Here is a 21912-nt window from a genome sequence, read left to right as displayed (position 1 = left end):
AGGTTTCGGGGAGAAATCCTCCGAACCCCCCCGCCCCCCGCACACCCCCGGGACGGGACTTACCTTCACCGAATGTCCCTCCCGGTGGCGGGTCCAGCCAGCGGTTCGGCGGGTGTTCGAGCAGGGTGGGAGCGGCAGCCGGTCTTTCGACCGGCTGCCGCCACAACCATTGCAATCAAAGAAAAAAAAACAACACCCCCTGATAGGCTACGTGACGATTCACGTAGCCTATCACGGCTAGATTTGCGTTGCCCTTATTTTCGCCGTAGTCTACGTAAACATTTACGTAGACTATAGCGACTAAATAAGGAACGCGAATGGCGGCTCCCTATGGGGGCCGCCATTAGCGTACGCGCTTTTTTTTTTTTAAGTCATCCGTGATAGGCTACGTGATGATTGACGTAGCCTATCACGGCTGACTTTGCAGATCTAGCCGTGATAGGCTACGTGAATCGGCACGTAGCCTATCAGGGGGCGTTTTTTTTTTAAACTTTCACATTGGCGGCCGGGCGAGGCGGGAAGCCTCCTCCCCGGCCTGAATTTTGGCCGGGCCGAGGTGGGAAGCCTCCCCCCCGGCCTGAATTTCGGCCGGGACGAGGCGGGAAGCCTCCCCCCCAGCCTGAACTTCGCGGGGGGAGCAGCGAAGCGCCTCCCCCCCACCGCGAACATCCTTCGAGGACAGGTAAGGAACTTTCGTCCAGCCCTACGACCAAGGCCGTTTCTGTCCCATGCCCAGGCCTGAAGCCCGACTGAAATGGGTCTAGATAATCAGTTTCTTCCAAGTGTGCCTTCAACTGCACCGCCACCACCCGCTCAATCACCTTGCCCAAAAATGGCAGATTTGAGACTGGGCGAAAGTTGTTCAGAACTTGAGGATCCAAGGAGGGCTTCTTTAAGAGCGGTCTTATCACTGCCTCCTTGAGGGCTGATGGCATCACTCTCTCCTCAAGGGAGGCGTTCACCACCGCCTTGATCCCCTCACCCAGTCTCTCTCTGCAGCTCATAATGAGCCAAGATGGGCAAGGATCAAGTAAGCAGGTGGTCGGCCGTACCGATGAAAGCACCTTGTCCACCAGAATGAAGAAGTTGGAACCGATCCCACAAAACCGGTTTGCCACAGGCCGCCTCTTGCTCACTACTGTATCCACAGCGAGCAGAGTAACACACCTAATCTGATCAATTTTATCTGCAAAGTGCCTTGCCAAGGCCTCACAGGAGGCCTTAGAATGCTCCAGTGGTTCCGGAGCCACAGGACCGACCAGGCTCCGGACCACTTGGAACAGCCTTCTGGGACAGCACTCTGCAGATGCGATGGAGGCAGCATAATATTCCTTTTTTGCTGCCTTCACTGCCACGTGATAGGCTGAAGATACACCTCTAGCCCGTGTCTGATCGTCTTTGGAGCGAGACTTCCGCCACCGGCGCTCTAGCCGTCTCACCTCCTGTTTCAGAGCTCGTAACTGCGGATTGAACCATGGTGCAGTCCGAGCCCTGTTCAGGGTGAGAGGGCATTTCGGAGCCACCTGATCTAATGCCCCAGTGATTGCGGCATTCCAGCCACCCACCAGGGTCTCGACCGAGTGGCCGTTGGCATGTCCCAGAGAATCCCCAAGCACGTTCAGGAATCCATTTGGATCCATAAGACGCCTGGGGCGGACCATTTTAATGGGTCCTCCACCCCTGCGGAGGGGCTGTGGAACCGAGAAGTCCAACGTCACCAGATAGTGATCTGACCATGACAAGGGGGTGGTGGATATACCCCCGACTTCCAGATCACTCCCCACTTCTCCAGAAACAAACACAAGGTCTAGTGCATGACCGGCTACATGGGTGGGCCCAGTTATAATATGGTGCAGCTCCCAGGAGGCCATGGTCTCCATGAAGTCCTGAGGTGCTCCTGTGAGGATGGCCTCCGAATGTACGTTGAAGTCCCCCAACACCAGTAAGTTAGGGGACTGCACACGCACATCAGAGATCACCTCAAGCACCTCGGCCAGGGAGTCAGTCATGCAGCGGGGTGGATGGTACACGAGCAGAATCCCCAGACTGCCCTTCGGGCCCAACCTCCAGTACATGCACTCAGCAACCCTGGTCTCCCGGAGAGGGGGTCTGGTAAAGACCAAGGACTCTCGGTAGATAACAGCCACTCCCCCTCCCCGATCCCCAGCCCTCAGCTGCTGTGCATACGAAAATCCAGCTGGACAAATGGCTGCAAGGGTTGGAGCAGCAGCCTCGGCCAGCCAGGTCTCCGTAATACCTGCCAGGTCTACTAGAGAAAGACACTCAGTAACAAGTGGAAAAATGGGTTGCGTCCAATATTAGAGTGGACCCACTGAAATGAATGGGATGTAAGTTAGACTAAATGGATGCAACCCAACAGATACTAAAATGCCATGCTATCCTCTACTTTTGGGGGAAATACTTAGGGGTGGACGAAAGTCACTTACCTTTCGTCGAAGGTTGTTCGCGGTGGGAGGGAGGCGCTTCGCTGCTCCCCCCGTGAAGTTCAGGCTGGGGGGGGAGGCTTCCCGCCTCGCCCCGGCCGAAATTCAGGCCGGGGGGAGGCTTCCCGCCTCGCCCCGGCCGCGAACTCGAAAGTTAAAAAAAAACAAAACACGCCCCCGTGATAGGCTACGTGACGATTTACGTAGCCTATCACGGCTGACTTTGCAAATCTAGCCGTGATAGGCTACGTAGCCTATCACGGGGGCGTTTTTTTCTTTCTTTCATTGGAATGGCGGCGGCGGCAGCCGGTCGAAAGACCGGCTGCCGCTCCCGCCCCGCTCGAACACCCGCCGAACCGCTAGCCGGACCCGCCGCTGGGAGGGATATTCGGCGAAGGTAAGTCCCGTCCCCGGGGGGTGTGCGGGGTGCGGGGGGTGTGCGGATTTCTCCCCGAAACTTGTTCGGGGGGCCGAACACGTTGGCGCTCGGCCCCCCGAAGTTTTGGGGAGAAATTCTCCGCCATCCCTAGAAATACTATAGCCAGAGAAAGCATTTTTACTGGAGTGCAGATGTTTGGGCTAATGCAAATTGAGTGTCAAATATTCATCAACACTGGTGATTGTGCATATTACCACGAAGGCATGGAGAATCTTCACAGATTGACAGCAGCTAGGGGATTTTGAGAGAGTCATGTGTTTAGTTTCCTGCTCAGACTTTCTACCAAACATGCAGCGATCATGGGGGGTGGAACCAGAGGGGACGTGGATGCTGGAGGCAAGGTTGGCAAACATTCCAGCCCCTCACAGATTCAATTTGTCAGGGTTGGATCTGAGCCCATAGAGTCCCAAAGTAGCTCTGATTCTGAGGAGGAGATAAAGTCCATGGGAGAGGAACCCCCTCAGGTTTCAGAGGCACAGCTGGAGGGGGAGCCCCCCTGCTTACATTCCTGGGAGCGATACTGACCCTGGAATGGAAAGGGAGGGGCAACTTGAGCTTTTAGATGTGAGGTGCAGGTGCAGGCTCAAGTGAGAGGTTGTGGGAGCCGAGCTGAGGCACTCAGCCTGCTTGGCTCAACGTCAGCAGCTGCGCTCCGAGGCCCCATGGGAAAGGGGGAGAATTTCCCCTCCTACTTTTTAGTTCAGAGACTTGCTGCGCTTTTCTCCAAACGGAGACCAACTGATGTCCTAACCCTTAGAAACTGCTGGTAGGCTGTTCCTTTGTATTTCCTCTGAGTCTCAGGCAATTAGCATCTGTACGCCTCATTAGGCTGAACGGAAATAAAGCTTTGGAAAGCAGCCCTTTTGTCTGACTGTTGATTCTGGCTGTTGGAGGGCTCAGAAGACTACAGGGGCATTCCTGAGACAATTAATGCGTGAAGGAGCATTTCTGAAAAGGGTCCATGTTTGCTGCATCTCAGCTATAGCATACCAGATTTTAAAGCATCCGTGTTGATACATTTCAAGCTCTGCAAAACTTCCTCTCGATATCAGTTGCTGGGGAACATGAGTGGGGAGGTGCTATGATTGTGCTCATGTCCTGCTTGTGTACTTCCCACTGGGGCAGCTGGTTGGCTGCTGTGGAAACAGAATGCTGGGCTAGATGGGTCTTTGGACTGATCTGGCAGGGCTCCTATGGAGTCTTCAAGGCGGTCTTTTTGGGCAGTATCCAACAGGGCACTGTGGCCCCGCCAATTCCATTCCGCAAGCAAGACTCACTGCCTGTGCAACTGAGATTTAGTGCTTCCAGGAGTGGAAACGCTTGTTTCTGGCTTGGGACAGGTCAGCAGAGCTCCCTTACTCCAACTCTGCTGACCTGTCGCATTCCAGACACAAGCATTTCTGCTCATTTCGGAGTTTCCTGTAGGAAGTGTTAAATCTCCATTGAGCAAATGGTGTGTCCTGCTTGCACAGTGGGATCACTGGGAGGGGCCATTTGAGCAAAGGCCCTGTTGGACGCTGCCCACTGACTCCTTTCAAACATTCGCTGTATGCATTCAAAGTGTGTGTGTGTGTGTGTGGGGGGGGTCATGTCCATTGGCTCCCCCCCCCCAGTGTTCCTGCCCCTACCAGCTCCAGTTCTGTGGAAGGTTTGTAATGCATACAGCTGTGTGAATTGGCCCATATGTGATGTTTTAAAAATCATTGGCGGGTTTTATAGTCTCTCTGTGAACATTACTAAGATTCTGAAGGATTACACCAGCCTCTGCTTCATCCATAAATCAGGCTCAATTATAAAACCACTCATGGGCCAGAATCCAAAGAACTGTGTAACTACTTCCATATGTCCAAGGAGGCTTTGGATGTATGTTTTTTGAATATATGACATCCTACCCTCCCGCTGGTGCCGCATGGTTTTCCAGTTTTAAATCTGAGGGGCATTTTCATAGCCATTTGTAACTGGCATGGGTAACTGTTATCCAAAGGAAAAAATGGGAAACATCCCACTGGGCACAAGTAGTTCTCTAGATCCCAGCCATAGAGGTTAATCAAGGCAGGCAAGCTAGCTAGAATTAGAATAGATTCTGGCTGCTTAAAAGTAGGGATGTGCACTGAAAGACAAGATTCGATTTGGATGATGATGATGATGATTTACATTTCTATACCGCCCCATAGCCGAAGCTCTCTGGGTAGTCTACAGAAGTCAAAACGTTAAAATGCGATATACAAAGTTTAAAAGCCAATATACACAAACAACACATAACGAAAAACAACTTTGAATAGTCATTCATAACTAAAGACGCATCCAGGTCCGATTAAAACTCATGTGCTGCCAAATGCCTGGGAAAAGAGATAGGTCTTAACCTGGTGCCAAAAAAATAACCATGTTGGCGGCTTGGCGCCAGGCGGACCTCTTGGGGAGCTCATTCCACAGATGGGGGGGGGCATCGTTGAGAAGGCCCTCTCCCTCATTGCCACCTTCTAAGCTTCCCTTGGAGGAGGCACACAGAGGATGCTGAATGCAGAGTACGGGTAGGTCCATTTCGGGAGAGGCGTGCCATCATGTATTGAGGTCCCAAGCCATGGATGCTGCTTCGACATTTTGGGAGGGGGCCTGTTTTGGCGAGGACCACTTTGGAGGCCTTGGGTCTGCATCAGAATCTCGCTCTGGAAACTCTGAACCTTCATATATTTTCTCACTGACTAAGGGGAAACCAAGAAATTACTATAACTAATTTGCTTTTTTTTTTGGAGAGAATTGGATGATATTTCCCAGGCTAATAGCTTCCTCCAAGTGGATTATGTTTGACAAATGGTGTGTGTGTGTGTGTGTGTGTGCACGCGCGCGCAAATAAATTTTACATTTTTTAAAGCAAACTGCCTGTAACCTTTTTATTTTCTTGCAGATTTGGATGAAATTTGTTGGCACAGTCAAAACCCTTCTACTTCTCTCCCCCACCCATGCAAACATACTGTGATTGGAACTAAAAAGGAAAACCCTGGTTGGAAGCTAGAGCTATCAGTCACAAGCCTAAAACCCTCCTCTTTCTCCTCTCTCCTTGGTGTTTCCCTTATATCAGCGGTCCCCAACCTTTTTGGCACCAGGGACTGGTTTTGTGGAAGACAATTTTTCCACCTAACGGGGGGGATGGTTAAATGTAAGTGCATTACATTTATTCTGTACTTTATTTCTATTATTATTACTACCCCCCTGCCACCCCCCCAAATCCTCCTGGGATGGAACCTCCCTAGCGGCGGCTGCTCTGGGTCTGTCCGCTGCTGTCCACCTGCTGCACCCGGACTGCGGACGCAAATGGCGTCCCCATTTGCATCCCTGTTCTTCAATACGTACGTAAATCTTTACGTAGCCTATTACTGCAAAGAACAGGGACGCAAATGGCACCCGCTACACCATTTGCGTCCCTGTTCTTTGCAGTAATAGGCTACATAAAGATTTACGTAGCCTACTACTTGAAGAACAGGGACGCTCGCCCACTGCTCACCTCCTGCTGTATGGCCCGGTTCCTAACAGGCCCGGGGGTTGGGGACTCCTGCCTTATATGGTGAGCTTGTGGGGAGAGATATGTCATTTTTGCAGGCATAGTTTCTGTGTCCTCCAAAGCTTCAGGAGGGGCCAGATTTGGTTTGGACCGATTCAGGAGATACTAACTTTGCTTCAGACAAGTCCTGGATTTCTCCAAAGTAGCCCCCTTTGGTTCTGGATTCAGGATTTATTCCTGAGAACCAATAAATTTATACCATCAAGCAAGGAGGTTTTTTTAATGTGTGCAACAAATGGAATTGGAAAACTAGCCTTGTGAATTTTAGTATTTTTTTTTTAACAAGCTGCCCAAGCATCTTCCATATTAATAAGCGCTTATCTAAAAATATATACTCCTTTTCCTCATACAGTTCAAGTTATAATTTAACTAATTAGAAGCTGTCACTTATGATACTGGAAGTTATATAGGAAAATTTGAATAGCCTATCATCATTATTTTGAGCTGGGGTACTTCCGGTTACTTCTACTTTCCAGTTCATAGGTTCAAATCCTGTACCAATGAGACTACCAAAAACACACACAAAGTACCTGGTAGGGTACCCTCTGTTCCTTTCCTCCCTAGGGCTGATTTAAACATGATCAGATGAGACTTTTGAGATTGATGCGCAATGACCCTACTCCATTCACCTAATTTTATGGGATGGGGGGCAGACGTCAACATCTTCCATTTGTAACCTTCCTGTGTTTTCCCGCAACTTCCTTTTTTTACCACAGAAAATCCATTAAGGAGGGAAAGATGGAATATCTATATCTGCATAATGTCTTTTGACTGGAAGTGCTAGGAGCCCTCCATCTGGAAGCCCCCTATGTGAAGACTGCTCCAGTGCAACGTAATGTAACAGGAGTACCATTTTAAAGCTTCTTATCAGTTGTATTAGCTTCGGGATACCAGCCCCTCTGCAACCAGCTGGGATATGCAGTTATTTAATATGATTGTGTCAATGCCAGATGTATATCCAGATGAGGATCTGTGTCAGCTTTGTGCATGGAATCATGCTCTTCTACACATACTGTACATCACCCTTGCTGGATCAGGGTGGACATAACCAAATGTGGGTTATCAATGACATTTTACTTTAATCCAGCCTTCCCCAACCTGGGCCCCTCCAAATGTTTTGACTACAACTCCCATAAGTCCCAGTCAGCTTAGGCGAGAGTTGATGAGAGCTGTAGTCCAAAACATCTGGAGGGACTTTAATTTAGTTCATTAAAGCTTGCTTTAATCTATTTCATTTAGTGGTGTGGTCGCTATCCCAAACAGCTAGTGTTGTGTTGGAATTGGACTTTTTCAACATTCTCTCTCTCTCACACACACAGCATATAACTTCAGACAAGCCAAGTTCAGATATCGCTAGTGTCACATTTCTTTTACGTTCATTAACACTTCTAAGTGCAAAAGCTGCTGTTAACACCATTTAAAATTATGCTAGTCACCATGCAAGCCAGCTGCAAAATTAGGAGCTAATTATGAAAAAGGGTCTGAATTTAAAGTAAAGTAGATAGAGCTGATTAGTATAGCTCACAAAAAGTACAATATTCTAGGATTAGAACCGGATGTGCTCAGGAAAGAATTTGAGCTTTCATATTTATTAGAACAGTTTGGAATATCATTAGCTCTCATTTGAAAAAGTAATCATTTTAATTTAGTTGCACAAACACAGGACATTAAGATCCACAAGCAGATAATGTTCTTCATTAGAACAGAGTTAAGAACTTTGTGCACTGGGGCAGATGTACCGTGAGAATCAGAATACAATGTATTTATATTAAAAAAGGGTTCCTTGCTAAAAATCTACCCTTTGTAATTTTATTTAGCTTTTAGTTTGTCAATACCACAACTCTACATCTACTCCAAAGTATGTCCCACTGAGTTCAATGGGGCTAAGACCTAGGTAAGTGGGTACAGGATCGCGGCTTTCATGATCAAAGAGACATTGAAAAATCTTAATCATAGGCTAAGGTAAGAGATGGCATTAATGTTTTGAGAATAATTTGTTACACATTTCTATGTAAGTGGGTTTTGTCCTGCAGAATAGTTCTGATAAGTGTGTAAGGCTTCCAACAGATGTCTATAGATGTAAATATATGGTGTGGTCATGCATACTTAAGGCTCATTAAAATTCCTTGTGATGATTTGCAGTGAACAAAATGCTGTATGACTCTGGACAGGATCCAGAAGATTGCATGGGTAGCTTCCAAGCATTCCCCACCCCAGCCGAATGTAGTCCTCATAATTGTGGCTCAAACGTTTCTGCTTAGAGGTTATGTACAGGAGATGGGCAATATGCCCCAATACAGTGATGGCCATTGCAGTCAAGGAACAGAAAGAGCAATGACAGCTGCTCTGTCAGGTTTCTAATGGGGTTGCAGCCAAAGAGCATCTGCGTGCCTCCATTTTGAATCCCCACGTGATCACCTAGGCTCAAGTAGCTCCGTTTTGTCTGGAAATGTTAGCTGGCAGGGTCTAGGAAGTTAGGACAGAATACATTTGCAGCTCCTGCTGGCACCCTCCTGAGATGGGGAAAGGGCTGTGTTAGCCCCCAGTGGCCTGGGTCCTCTTGGAATCACAAATGCCCAATTTTCCTCCATTTCCTAATTCAATCAAAGTGCCACTGTATCGCTGCTCAAGGCTACTGAGAGGCCGGAGTTCTCAAGTGACCTCTGGTGTAGGATTGTAACACACCCACCCAGAGCTTAGAATCATCTCCTTTTTGTTAAGAGGGACAGCCATTCATACTTTTTTTTTGTTCATCTGGAAGCTATCAATCCCAAGAGCAAACTGCTTTTTGTATTGCTTTTCTAAGATTATAATTCATCTTAGACCCTGAAACCTAGTGATATTCCACGACAGCACAAGCTGTATGATTTCAAGAGCAGTCTCCTAGCAGACCCTCTGAATCAGGCTGTTGCAACTCCCACCTTGGTGCCCATTCTTGCATCCCTGAGTTCAAGGTGATTCCAAGGAAGTTAGTGCCAGGATAAAGTCAGCCTGTCTCTGGAACTCCCGGCTTCGTGTGACCAACTCTGCACTCTCATATCTAGTGGTCTTTGCCTGCTAAAGCCTTGCCTTGGCCAAGATAGGTCTTTTTGCCTTTTTTTTGGACCCCTGATACGAAGGGTTCCCATACCTCTCCCTCTCTGACATGGTCATCAGACAGATCATGAGGAAAGAAAGGTATAATGTGCCCACTCCTGCTCTAAATCCTGTGGAAATGACAGATTCCAAAAGAGGTGCAACAGGTGAAGATAGAAAATAAATTTCCCCGCGGACAGCGCACTTCCTTTCAAAGGCTACATCTAGCTATACAGAAATGACATGATCCTCTACCAATAGGTGCAAAGAAATCCTTTTCTGATCTACAGAAATTCCTACTTGAAAGTTAGGATTTGTTCCAAGTTATAGTTAAGCAAGCAAAATGCCCCATGACCAAATATAGACACCAAAAGCACCACATTGGGTGAGAATTGCTGCTAGTTGTGCTCCTGAATGGATATTGAATAGACACATTCTTAGTGTCTATTCCTCAGCAGAAAGCAACAGAGATGAAATCAGAACACTTCCAGAAAATGGGTTTTTATTTAGAAAGCAAAACAAAATGCAAGTTATGAGATAAATTACTAAAGACCTGTTCCAGGAGGGAAGCTGAGACATGAGGCGACAGTGAGCCAGGAATGGCTGCAGAATGATGCTTCAGCATTTGGGGTGGGGGGAAGGAGGTCTGAAGTGGTGAAAGCTAGCCAGCAGTGAGGATTAAGAGTTGCAGTCCAAAAACATATGGAGGGCCACAAATTACCCACCCCGATCTAGAGTATGTTAGGTAATTACAATTCACACAATGGAGTGAAATATTTACATCCATTACTCTTTTGGCCTGTCTTCCCACACTGAACATTGAAGATCCTCAGGAGGAAGATGTTCAAATTGCTGACATCTAACCCACGGATGATTGTTTAGATGTACAGAACCAAACAGAGCAATAGCTAGCTGTAAGAAAGCCTGGCACCATAGGCAAATGGAAGTACGAGGACCTTTACTCTCACCAAAACTCCATTACTACAGAGATCCTCCTAAGCATTTTAACTCCTTGAAATACCATGCTCATTGCCATGATCTTTTTGGAATATCCCTGAAATTTCATTCCTGCTAGAGTTCAGCACAACATGGAATCACAATGAAAAACACAGTATTGTTGTACTAGAGGTATGCTTAGAATATTTCCACTAGTAAATCCCGACCACAGTCTTTGGCTATTTTAAGCAAGCCACGTACACTGCCAATGGCCTTCTGAATAAAAAACAAGCATACTTCCCAGAATCTTGTCAGTTACAGAGTGGATAAGTAGAAGGCAAAGAGAACACCGTATTCTGGCGTCATGCTTTACTGAAAACTCATCAGCCCAGCTGAATTCCCACTAGTCAGGCTCAGAACTGGACTCTAAAAACATTTTCCTCCAAACACCTAAAATGGCTCAGTTCTTTTTTAGACCAATCCTATGCTTATTCCAGACATCACTGTGCTCCTGATGACACTGGGAGTGTAATAGGGTCCAATCCCATCCCATAACCACACCACAGGCATCCTATCCTTACTTTGTTAAAATAATATTGCTGGAAAACTAATATGCATTCTAGAGGAAAATTGCTAAAGCATGGAATTTAATTTACAAATATTGAAAATTTGATGTGCAAAATTATCCAAAATTCTTGCAAGACATTTATTGAACAGTTTAGCCAACAGTTCCAAGCTACATGAAAACATACTGTATAGAGAACTGCAGTGATCCAGGAATGAGAAAAACAACCGTATGATTACGCACTTGCTGGCAAAAAAGAAGTGTTAAGTTACACTGGTTCTCACTACATTGCTCAATGGGATACTCATTCTACCACTAGAACAAAAACATCTCAGGAGATGTTAGCCACTTCATTTCACCATTTTCCAACACAAGGATGAAAAATTACTGTCAGTGACATGCACGTTTGTCATGTACAGCATAAATTAATTATTTTGTATCATTTTGGGCAGGACTCTAACACCTAGTAAGTCTTGGTACCTATGACAGTTTATAGTTATGAAGCTGCTTAATTACAAAATGTCATTGGATTCAAGCACTCCATAATTTAAACATAGTATTTACTCAATGGACAAATCTTATTTGAATAAACGAGTATCTTAGCTATTCAAGGTTGGACAACATCGTTGGGAATATGTTATTTAAATTCAATTTAAATATTTTCAAAGAACTTTCTGGGGAAGCTTAATGTGTGTATTTTATGTTAGATTGCAGTACTGTCATTTGTCAAAGCTTCTTTCTGAAACAGATTGTTTTTGTGATCTACTGGAAGTGTATTCTTGATTTTTACTGTCAAAGCAAGCATTTTCTTACATGTATACAAGATGACAGAAGTATTTACAAATACATACAAAATGAAGTTTCAACAGTGAGTTTGGGCCATTTACTGTAAATAAAAATAATCAAAGTGGGTGCTGTAAACTTTAGGAAGTTGTATGTTGGACCCATTTTGTTTTGCTTTAAGACTGGATTTTATTGAGATGTTATAGCTGCAAAACTGGTAGGAAAAAAGGGGAATGTATATCCTTTGTTTAGGACTATAGTTGTGTGCTGGCATGGGAAAAGTAAAGTTCATGGTTTAATTTCCTCTTATCTATAAAAACTTCTGTACTACAAAAGTTTTCAAAACAATATTTTGCCAGAGGCTATAGGTCAGGGAAAGAAATTTACATTTTAAACAGTGTAATCATGAACCTGTATTAAAGCTAGTAAAGACATTACAGGTCAATTCAAAACCATATTCAAGAGTCCTATAAAAAGGAACACAAGACACTTTTTTGTTGTTGCTCCAGACGACAATTCAAGCATTAACGTTGCATGATAGCGACCCAACAGATGCTTTCTGGCCCCAGTTTATGTGTCCCAGGTGGAGGCTTTCAGTTTGGCCCGTTTAAGTCCAGTAATAAAGACAGTCAGCTCAAAACACAGAAATGAGGGCAAAGACTCCATATAATAAAGCACAGGGATATGCCACTAGAAGTTGTTGTCCTTCCATTGCTAAGGCTGAAATGAAGATTTTGGAAGCTGACAAGCTGCACCATCCAATAATTCCTGCAGCAAGAATAACTCCCAACAAACCCCTGAAAAACAAAATTGATTGAAACACTGGATAACAGATTCACACAAGTCTGTGCATATCAAAAGAGTCCTGTGCATTCTTCAAAGGTATGAGTTTTATTAGTAGCTATGGTGTGAAGAGCACATGGGGGCAAGGGGGAAAAGAAAAGGACTAAGCATGTAGCCAGCAACATATCCAGATATCTTTGACTTGCCCAATACAAGGCAACAAATATTCCCCATGTACAGTCACCAAGCTATAGTCAGTGTATGACATCCAAATGTATAACCTTTTGAGCAAATAGACCCGTTTCCTTGCCAAAACAGCTGTTAGTATTCACCAGTTTACTTACTGTTTGGAAACCTTTTTTTCTGTGCACTGATAATTTCATTATGAATTTTTACCTGAAGGATTTTTTTTTAAAAAAGAAGCCAAATGGGATCCAGATACATAGGGCAAGAAATACATGAAACTGTCATTTACTGTTATGTAACGGTGTGTTGACGTTGGATAATATGAACAAAAGCTACCTTTGCTTTTTGTATGTATACGATTAAGAATTGAGTACCAGGAATCAGCCTTGCCTTTTCACTTAAAAAAACTGCAGAAATTGTTTTGCTCCCAATAACTCCCTCTTTCTAACTTACTCATCCAGAATGCTACAGGGTATTAGGGCAGGTGTATCTTTCAGTTATCCCCAGTCTCTGGGGCTTTGGCGTCAAGAGTATTTCCGTCAAAGAAGCAGATGCACAAGGCAAAGGCAATGCTTGTTCTATTGGAACATGAGCTCCTGTTTATTAACTGAAGTTGTCATCTATGCAAGAATTTCATCTATGTAAGTTACCATCTAACAGACAAGTTATCTTCCTTTCCATTCTGTACATTTATAGAGTGAGGTTAAATAGACAGTTCTAGAACTTACTACTGGAATTATCAGCGGAACAGAACATTAACCCAAATATGTACAATGCATTTAGGGCACAATCCTATGGCCGCTAGACAGCATCTAAACAGCCATAGGATTTTTCATTTTCTGGAAACTGGGTTCAGAGCCAGTGCTCTGAGGTCGGTTCCCAGAAACCCGACTCCCTGCCCTCTCCCCCACATAGGTGGCATGGTTTGTCCCTGGGTCCGTGCTTGTAAGAGGAGCATGAAGCAGCCGAGAAGAGGGTATTCCTGGGGGCAGGGCAGGGATAGAGGACACACCCTTACAATGCTTCCTATGTGCTGTCTGACCGATGTCCGTTTCTGGGCAAATAAGACTGAAAATGTAAAGCATCGAGTGATACTAAAAGAAAAATGTAGAGATACTATACAGAGGGTTTTTTTTAATAAGCAATAACATTAGATATTTAGAAAGTTACTAATATAAGCTGTTTTTCATCCTATTTGGCCATCATTAAAATGTATAGATCAAATACATTTCTGCCATATTAGATGTAATATGCAATATGTATGTCAATATAACATTTTTTTTATAAGTCATACTTACTGTAGAGAGAATACAACTGCAAAGCTGGAAAGTATAATCATAGGAAGGAGACAGTATCCTAGGACACTGGCAACACAGCCAAACGAAACACCAGTCATACTCATTAAGTTCAGGAGACAGAACATTCCTAAGCACCCAATTGCACTAATCCCATATACATAGCCAAACTGAATTTTGCCAGCCTAAAAGGAAGAGAACATAAATTAACTTTCAGAGAACATTGTTTTGTATTTTATGTCTCCATACTCTGAGCTTTAGAGAAAGGATGAGGGGGGAAACAGGAGAAAAGTTGTTTTTTAATAACAGCGAAAATGTCTGAAAGCAAGGATTAGAGGTAGACTTTCAATGTTGTTGAATTTAACTTATTGTTTATATTAGTTTTGCTATAGCTGTTGAAAGACACATACACAAAAAGGTCAATTGGATGGCAAGGAGGAGATACTGAGGAAAAAAGTGTGTTGAGGGGTGGAAAGGGTCTGAGACAACAAATTATTACAGTTACTTTTTTGTAGATAAGTCTGACAGTGGAAACATAGGAACTAAAATCTGTGCCTAGCAGGTTAAGCCAGTTTTATAAAGACTAGAGTATTTTAAGGGGAGAAGAGTATTGTTTATGTAGTAAAAAGGCCTAGAGACGTCAAAGCGTACAGGCAGTATCGAATCCTGCCCCCTCGCTAGTAGGATCCACCACTAGCACAATGGGAAGCTAGAGGTTCCTGAAGGAAGAGGAAACAAGCCGAAATGCTAGTTTCTGGAATGGGGCAGGTCAACAAAGCTTCTAGAAGGGAGCTCTGCTGACCTGTGCCATTCCTGAAGTGAGCATTTCCCCTCATTTCCAGGGCTGCTTTAGGGAGTCTTAGCTTCCTGTTGTGCTGGTGGGTTGGTCCCCGCAGGAGCAACAGAAAAGTGGAGGCGCAGTGGCGGTACTGGATACTCTGCTCCACATTGACTCTCATCCAAAAGAAGTTCCCTCTCCCTGCTGGCTTTCCAAAGGCATATAAAAACCTTTTTGTTTCAGTTAGCCTTTAAGAATGTACTACTTCTATGCCCTGTTTCTGTGTGGGTGTAGGGATGGCGGAGAATTTCTCCCCGAAACTTCGGGGGGCCGAGCGCCAACGTGTTCGGCCCCCCGAACAAGTTTCGGGGAGAAATTCTCCGCACCCCCCCCCCGGGACGGGACTTACCTTTGCCAAATGTCCCTCCCCGCGGCGGGTCCAGCCGGCGGTTCGGCGGGTGTTCATACGGGGCTGGAGTGGCAGCCGGTCTTTCGACCGGCTGCCGCCGCCATTCCAAGAAAAGAAAAAAAAACAAAAACGCCCCCGTGATAGGCTACGTGACGATTAATGTAGCCTATCATGGCTAGATTTGCAAAGTCAGCCGTGATAGGCTACGTAAATCGTCACGTAGCCTATCACGGGTGACTTTAAAAAAAAAAAGCGCGTACGGATAATGGCGGCCCCCATGGGGAGCCGCCATTCCCGTTCCTTATTTGGTCGCTGTAGTCTACGTAAATCTTTACGTAGACTACGGCGAAAATAAGGGCAACGCTATATACTACAGCGACCAAATAAGGAACGCGAATGGCGGCTCCCTATGGGGGCCGCCATTATCCGTACGCGCTTTTTTTTTTAAAGTCACCCGTGATAGGCTACGTGACGATTTACGTAGCCTATCACGGCTGACTTTGCAAATCTAGCCATGATAGGCTACATTAATCGTCACGTAGCCTATCACGGGGGCGTTTTTGTTTTTGTTTTACTTTTGAGTTCGCGGCCGGGCGAGGCGCCTCCTCCCCGGCCTGAATTTCGGCTGGACGAGGCGGGAAGCCTCCCCCCCGGCCTGAACTTCGCGGGGGGAGCAGCGAAGCGCCTCCCCCCCACCGCGAACAAGCTTCGAGGACAGGTAAGTGACTTTCGTCCACCCCTATGTGGGTGGTATGCTGCTGTTCTTGTTGTGTTTATATTATTTTCTTAACTTTGTAAATCGTCATAAAAAACTTTGAATAGATTCATTTTAATTAGTAAAAAGTGTCTAAATCAGGTTGACAGTTTTTAATTAGAAGAAATGCTTGATCCAAAATAATAAAGACTCAATGTCCTGGATCCAAAGAATCGCACAACTAATAGGGATGAACAAAAGCCTTGGACAAGGGACAAGTCTAAGATGAGTATCTGTTCTGGAGATATTTTGACCACCTCATAATCTGAAGTGACTCAGGTCTGAAGCAGGTTGGCAACCAAAATTTAAAAAGGAACACCTGCACCAACTGAATTCGCAATGCGTTTTGACATGGGCCTTTATCAAGGGAAAAACTCTTAGACTTTTCTGGAGGATTCCCTCTCCCTCACTTCTTCTAAAGAAGACTGAAAAGTATTCTACATTTCAAGGCTTATGTTGAGTATCATCCGATTTTACCCAACTGCTGCAGCTGTTCTTTTTTTTATTTTGGTTTCTAGCCTTACAGCTGTTTTTTCTGATCCCTACTGGTACTGTTGCTCTGAAGCAGGTTGGCCCTGAAGCTTCAGAACTGCCTCAAAAGGATATTTTACTTTTCTGGCCCAATTTGATAAAGTTTGACCTTCTCCGAGCATCTCCAAGTTCTCCATACAATGGAAAATGCCAAAGAGCGGAAGTGTGTGTGGGGTGGGGTGTGTGTATGTACTCTTGTCACTGACAGATCTAGCTTCCAAACAGGGAATGACTTCACCGGAGCCCTCCTTTTTATTTCCGATCACAGTGCTTTTGGTGACACAGAAGGAAAGTATTAGAAACTATTCTCTGGTCCTTGTGACTGTATTTGCCAGGCAACAACACTAGCAGTCAGGGTCTTTGTGGCTCCAAGAGGCTCCCTATCCAAGCCAATGAGGTGGGTTCCAAAGTCATTTTTCCCCCATATACTGCCCTAGTAACTAGCTCTGAAAATCCCATCAGATCTTGGCCAATGAGATCTTAACTAGTGCTGTGCTGAAAATTTCTCCCACATTTTTTCGACCATTCTCATTAAATTTGATAGAAAAGAAATTGCTTTCAAAAAGAAATTCAAAGAAGGAGAAATTTCAGAGACATTCTCATGGGTTGGGCTTGGGGTTCTTGTGCTTACCTTACTTGTGAGGTGGCCGAGGAGTGCGCATGACTGTCCTGTCTGCCATTGTACAGTAATCTCTGTGGCAGCCTGTAGCCTCCTTGGCTTCCTGCACTTCAGTTGAAGACATCATGAGGAAGATATCATGAGGCAATTCCTCCCATGGGGCTTGTTCAGTTCAAAGTGCAGGTGGCCTGGGAGGCTGCACAGCAATGGAAAGATGTGTAATAGAGAGAGAAAGCACATACAGCAGCCTCAGCCACCTCGCAGTCATTAGGTAAGCTCAAAAAGACCACCAAAAGAAATTCAAAATTCTACCCCCAAAAGTGGTAGAAGTTGATGCTGTGGCCACCTACACAGTGCAGTAAATGAAAAAGCCCTTAGGAAAAGAGAAAGAACCTGTGCTATAACCCCTGCCAATAGTGAGCCCTATCTATGAGAAGCTATTGAAGAATTTCTCCTCCCCTATGAGAAATTTGGTGAAATTGTCTCCCTAATTTCTCTGCCCACAAATAGGCTGGAGAATTTTGAGAGGCCATTTGTGCACAGCTCTAGTCTTAACAAAGCACTTCACATTCACAAATATATACCACATCACCTCTATGAACAATGTAAACCCGGGCTGTGTAGTTTGATGTGTGGGTGATTATCCATTAGGGTCAAACCTCAAACATATGATTCAGCGTAGTATTAAGTGCTTCTCCTTTGCCCATAAAAGCATAGTGCTAGGATAACTAGCACACTTACAGTACAATCCTATTTTATCTACTTGGAATATACCCTACTGTATTAAATGGGGCTTACTCCTAAGTAAGCGCGTGTAAGATTGCAGCCCAACACATCAAAATATTAAAGTGTGTGCACACAATGACAATTATTGTAATAAATGTAATTATATTTTAAGCACCATATGTTAGAAAAGTCTTCATTTCCATTCATCTGTTTTCGTCTTACCTCTTTTAAAACTGGTAGGAACACAGACACACACACACCACTTTCTTACCAACAATAACGTGGCACCAAAGGCTAGGCAGAAGACCATTGGCCCTGCCAGATCCGTTTCATTCATGATGCTGCCATCTGCTACTTTTAATGGGTGCAGTACTGTCAGGGTCTTCTGCCAGATGTGGTCAAAATTGATTCCTAGTTCTGCAAATCAAACAAAAATGTTTTTAATTGATTTGTCAAATATGAGAGAATTATCTTGTAAGTGGTCAGGGACTGCTGCATGGAAATGAAAGGCCTGTTAGTGGACCAAGACAACAAATGGAAACCAAGGAATATGACTGGTTGCATTTCCTGGAAATACTGATTTTTTAAAAAAGTAGCATTCCACACAGTATGCTTATTTTCTTTCCATTTAGTTCTCTTAAGAATAGTTTGCATGACATCTTCAGAAAATGAAATGTAACTGAAAAGACTATAGAAACTGATAAACTCAGCGGGAGCTGCTTTTCCTATGTTAAAATAAGACTAAACACACACTTTTGATAATCATCAATGACTGCTCTTTTGTAAATTGCTCTATGTACCTTAGCCCATATGGAGGTTTACAATATATACAAATCAAACCTTCTAGTAAGGGTGGCTCATCTTCAAAATTGCTTCCATAGAAGGATTGTGGTGAGGATGGGGTGTATGCTGGTGTTGGCTGAAAAATCTGACCAGTGTAAGGCTGTTGCTGTGGCATCATCTCTGGAGGGACATATCCACCTTGTTGAGAATACTCATAGCCACCATATTGTCTGCAGAAAGACAAATATCATTACTTGCCAGGTGAAATGCAAAACCTTTGCTTATAATATAATCTGTTTTTAGGAAGTGCTACGATCCTTAAGTCCAACCATATCTACCACAGTTAGAGGTATTTCCATACCAGTGTCTATGAATACAAGACAGTACTCATGGACTCTTGAAACACTACAAGTAGTTCTTGGAGGAAGTTATAGGAATATATTCTTATAAACAAGGAAATCAGAAGCAGAAAGAGCATTGCTACTGCTCGAAATTCAGTGGATTAGAAGACGCCACAGCCATTTTAACAAAAAAAAATGTTTTTAAGTTATCATTTGGATGGTGTTTTCCAATGTCAACAATATCTGACAATTTCATTTTAAAAATCACTCAAACCAATGTATTACCAAGGTTGTTGTCTAGGCTCAGACACAAGATCCTTAATGTATTCCATCATATTTTCAGACCTTTAAAGAGAACCTAGTCTAAGTCACTTTGCTCTCCTAACCTTGCTCATATGAATAGTTGAATCATGCAAATACTAGTATGTGCTTCAACATTTGTGACATATACAATGACCAGCTACCAATTATGACATAGACAAGTACAACTGACCTTCTTGATTGTCTATATTGGTACTTCGCCTTAATTTGTAGACAAACTTCCTCACAGAAGTCTAGTGCACAAGAAGAATGACTAACCTATTCAGGCTTGGGTTTTAAAAACACATTTTAAGCCAAGCTTCTCCACCCCTCCCCTAGAAAGTAATATGGTAGTACATAGTTCCCTACATAAGTGCTACTTCTTCTTATTATTATCATTATATTTTTTATATCCCGCCTTTTCCCAATATATGACTTAAAATTGTATAGTTCAACATATATTGCAGCAAAATGTAAGTAGCATTGGTCCAGCCCAATGTACAACAGTCACTGTGTACAAGGATCCAATTTTTTTAACTCCAACCACTAGAACATAACGGCCTTTGTTTAATTTGAAGGAATTAAATAAAATTCTACATTTAAGCCAAGAACTGATTATGGCATTATTCTGATAATTAAGAGTAAAAGAATCCCAAGTTACTTGCTGTATGTTCCTCCTCCATAGTCTCCTCCATATGACTGTGCTGCTTGATCATCAATGCTGTAACTTGTTTGATAGAAATCTGTATTGAAATTGTCAAACCCAGACATCGCAATCTACCTGTAAAATAAAGGATATTTTTAAGTGTTACAATTTTTGACACAGCTCCACTAATTTTACCTTTATCTCTAGGAGGCAGCTCATGTTTTACAGATCCAGAGGAAGCAGTCCCTTCAAACATAATGCAAAGCTTTTAGCACTACAAAAAATTGGTTATTTTCTATAACCAGAAATAATGCCTTTATATTTTTCTCAAAATCAAAAAGCAATAGTGACACACATAGCCTCTTTAAAGAGGACACGTGTGTAGCCTTAAATGAAATACTGAAGTGTTTCTTAACTTACATAAAAATGTATATAAAATTGGTCTATACTGTGTGGGACCATTGGCCTATTCAGCCCGGTATCTGCTATTCTGACTAGAAGTGGTTTTCCAGTGTGCCAGGCAGTGATCTTTCACAGCCCTGCTACTTTTAGCGCTTTTAAACTACAGACACCATGGATTTGAAACCCTGGATTTGCTGCATGGAATGCATATCTCTACCACTAATCTACAGCTCCTCCCCAAAGCAAAAAACCTTTATACCAGTTTGATGTGGATGGTGACACATCACAGAGAACTGTTGGTAGCCTGAGGTTGCTGTTGGGGTTTTTTTGGCAAAGGGGGTGGGGCAGGGGTCAATGCTACCATCTCTGCATTGAGAAAAAATGACAGGCATATTCATTCATCCTTCCTCTTCCCAGAAAAACACTACACAGGCCAGTTTTATCCAGTGCCCCCCCCCCCGCCCTTTATTTCAATGCAAGAAGGAGAAAACAACAGAGACCCCAGAACCAAAAAAAAAAAAGCAGGATAAAGCCATTAACATTACTGCAAAGAATGTTTTGAGATATCATAGAACAAAGTTCACTAACGCCTAACCTGTAATCAGTACAACTATCCACTGCAACAGCACGCTATTTTAGGATTCCCCACAACTTCTGCATCCCAGAAGTGAGAATACTGATGCCCGGAAGCACCTAGCCTTTCCGACCTGAGCTAGCCTAGAACTTTACATCAGCGCTACAGACGTTAATGCCCAGACAACTTAGGGCAGGGCAGGGCAGGGCAGGGCGCTGGTCGTGTTCTGTAGCGAGATTTCACCTCGGTGCATTTAAAACGCACACGCTGAACCGGGGACCACCTAACCCGGCTGCGTGGCAACCCCGGGAAGAAACGGGGCAGCCTCGAAAATGCATAAACCGGGGTGGGTGGGGGGTGGCGGCGTGCTAAATGGGGCTCAAGCCCCCACCTAAGTCCTCCTTCCCTTTCTCTCGCTCCCACTGCTCTGGAGACAAATCTGCGACAAGCTGGGGCGCCTCCTCATGCCCTTCTCCTGCGGCTCACCCCCAGGGCCGCCTTCCCAGCGAGGCAGCACCCCCCCCCCTTTCCCTGCGCGCGGCCGCGACTACCGCCCCTCCCAGAGCCCCCTTTTACCTCGCTTGCTTAGGCGCTACGTGTCAGCCGCCCGAGAAAAACCGCTTCCGGATCAACGAAGTGGAGCACGCGTAGTGCGGCACGGAAGTCGCTCTTTCCCCCCGTCTCTATGGTCACCCTTGCAAGACGGACGGACGCCCCGCCGGTTCAGGACGCTGAGCATGCGCACTGAGAACTGCGGCGTACCGCTAGCGACCGCCTCGCCGTCTGGGCTCCGAGCAGACGGACGGCTGAACGGGGTTGTTTTCTGGGTCGCGCAGGCGGAGTGGGTTGAGTTAGCGGACGCACTTGTGGCTGTAGGGGAATTCACGGTAGAGGAAGGAAAAGTGGGACGTCTGTTTAAAACAGAAGGCATTGCTTACGGAGCAGTTGACCGGTACTAACTCTGGTTTTTAAGTTTTAAGGCTG

The 21912-nt window shown here is 44.7% G+C and overlaps 1 protein-coding gene across 2 annotated transcripts; it reads right to left on the bottom strand.

Annotated features, from left to right (window-relative positions):
* Positions 1-10004: 10004 nt before the first annotated feature.
* Positions 10005-21537, bottom strand: YIPF5 (Yip1 domain family member 5). 2 transcript variants are annotated; one of them, XM_084838776.1, is made up of 6 exons: positions 20950-21537; positions 19968-20087; positions 18723-18895; positions 18154-18299; positions 14069-14250; positions 10005-12598 (listed from the first exon to the last, which is right to left on the bottom strand). In XM_084838776.1, exons 2-6 carry the CDS (start codon positions 20075-20077, stop codon positions 12436-12438), a joined length of 774 nt encoding a protein of 257 aa, XP_084694902.1. In that variant the 5' UTR covers positions 20078-20087; positions 20950-21537; the 3' UTR covers positions 10005-12435. The 2 variants fall into 2 exon arrangements, with proteins under 2 accessions (XP_084694902.1, XP_084694901.1); XM_084838775.1 differs by having other exon boundaries at positions 21505-21537.
* Positions 21538-21912: the final 375 nt, after the last annotated feature.

Source organism: Heloderma suspectum, chromosome 2 (genome assembly GCF_057233095.1).
Source record: "Heloderma suspectum isolate Gila_16-S chromosome 2, 16-S_ref, whole genome shotgun sequence".
Taxonomy (NCBI): domain Eukaryota; kingdom Metazoa; phylum Chordata; class Lepidosauria; order Squamata; family Helodermatidae; genus Heloderma; species Heloderma suspectum.
Note: the sequence above shows the minus strand (reverse complement) of the source record. Positions and strands in the feature narration are given on the sequence as shown.

Excerpts from the sequence above, each read along its gene's own strand:
- YIPF5 (XM_084838776.1), bottom strand. The coding sequence starts at position 20,077 with ATGTCTGGGTTTGACAATTTCAATACAGATTTCTATCAAACAAGTTAC. Across the intron at positions 18,300-18,722 it reads TGAGCCACCCTTACTAGAAG|AACTAGGAATCAATTTTGAC; the intron begins GTTTGATTTGTA and ends TTTGATTTGCAG. Across the intron at positions 14,251-18,153 it reads TTGGTGCCACGTTATTGTTG|GCTGGCAAAATTCAGTTTGG; the intron begins GTAAGAAAGTGG and ends TCTTCCTTTTAG.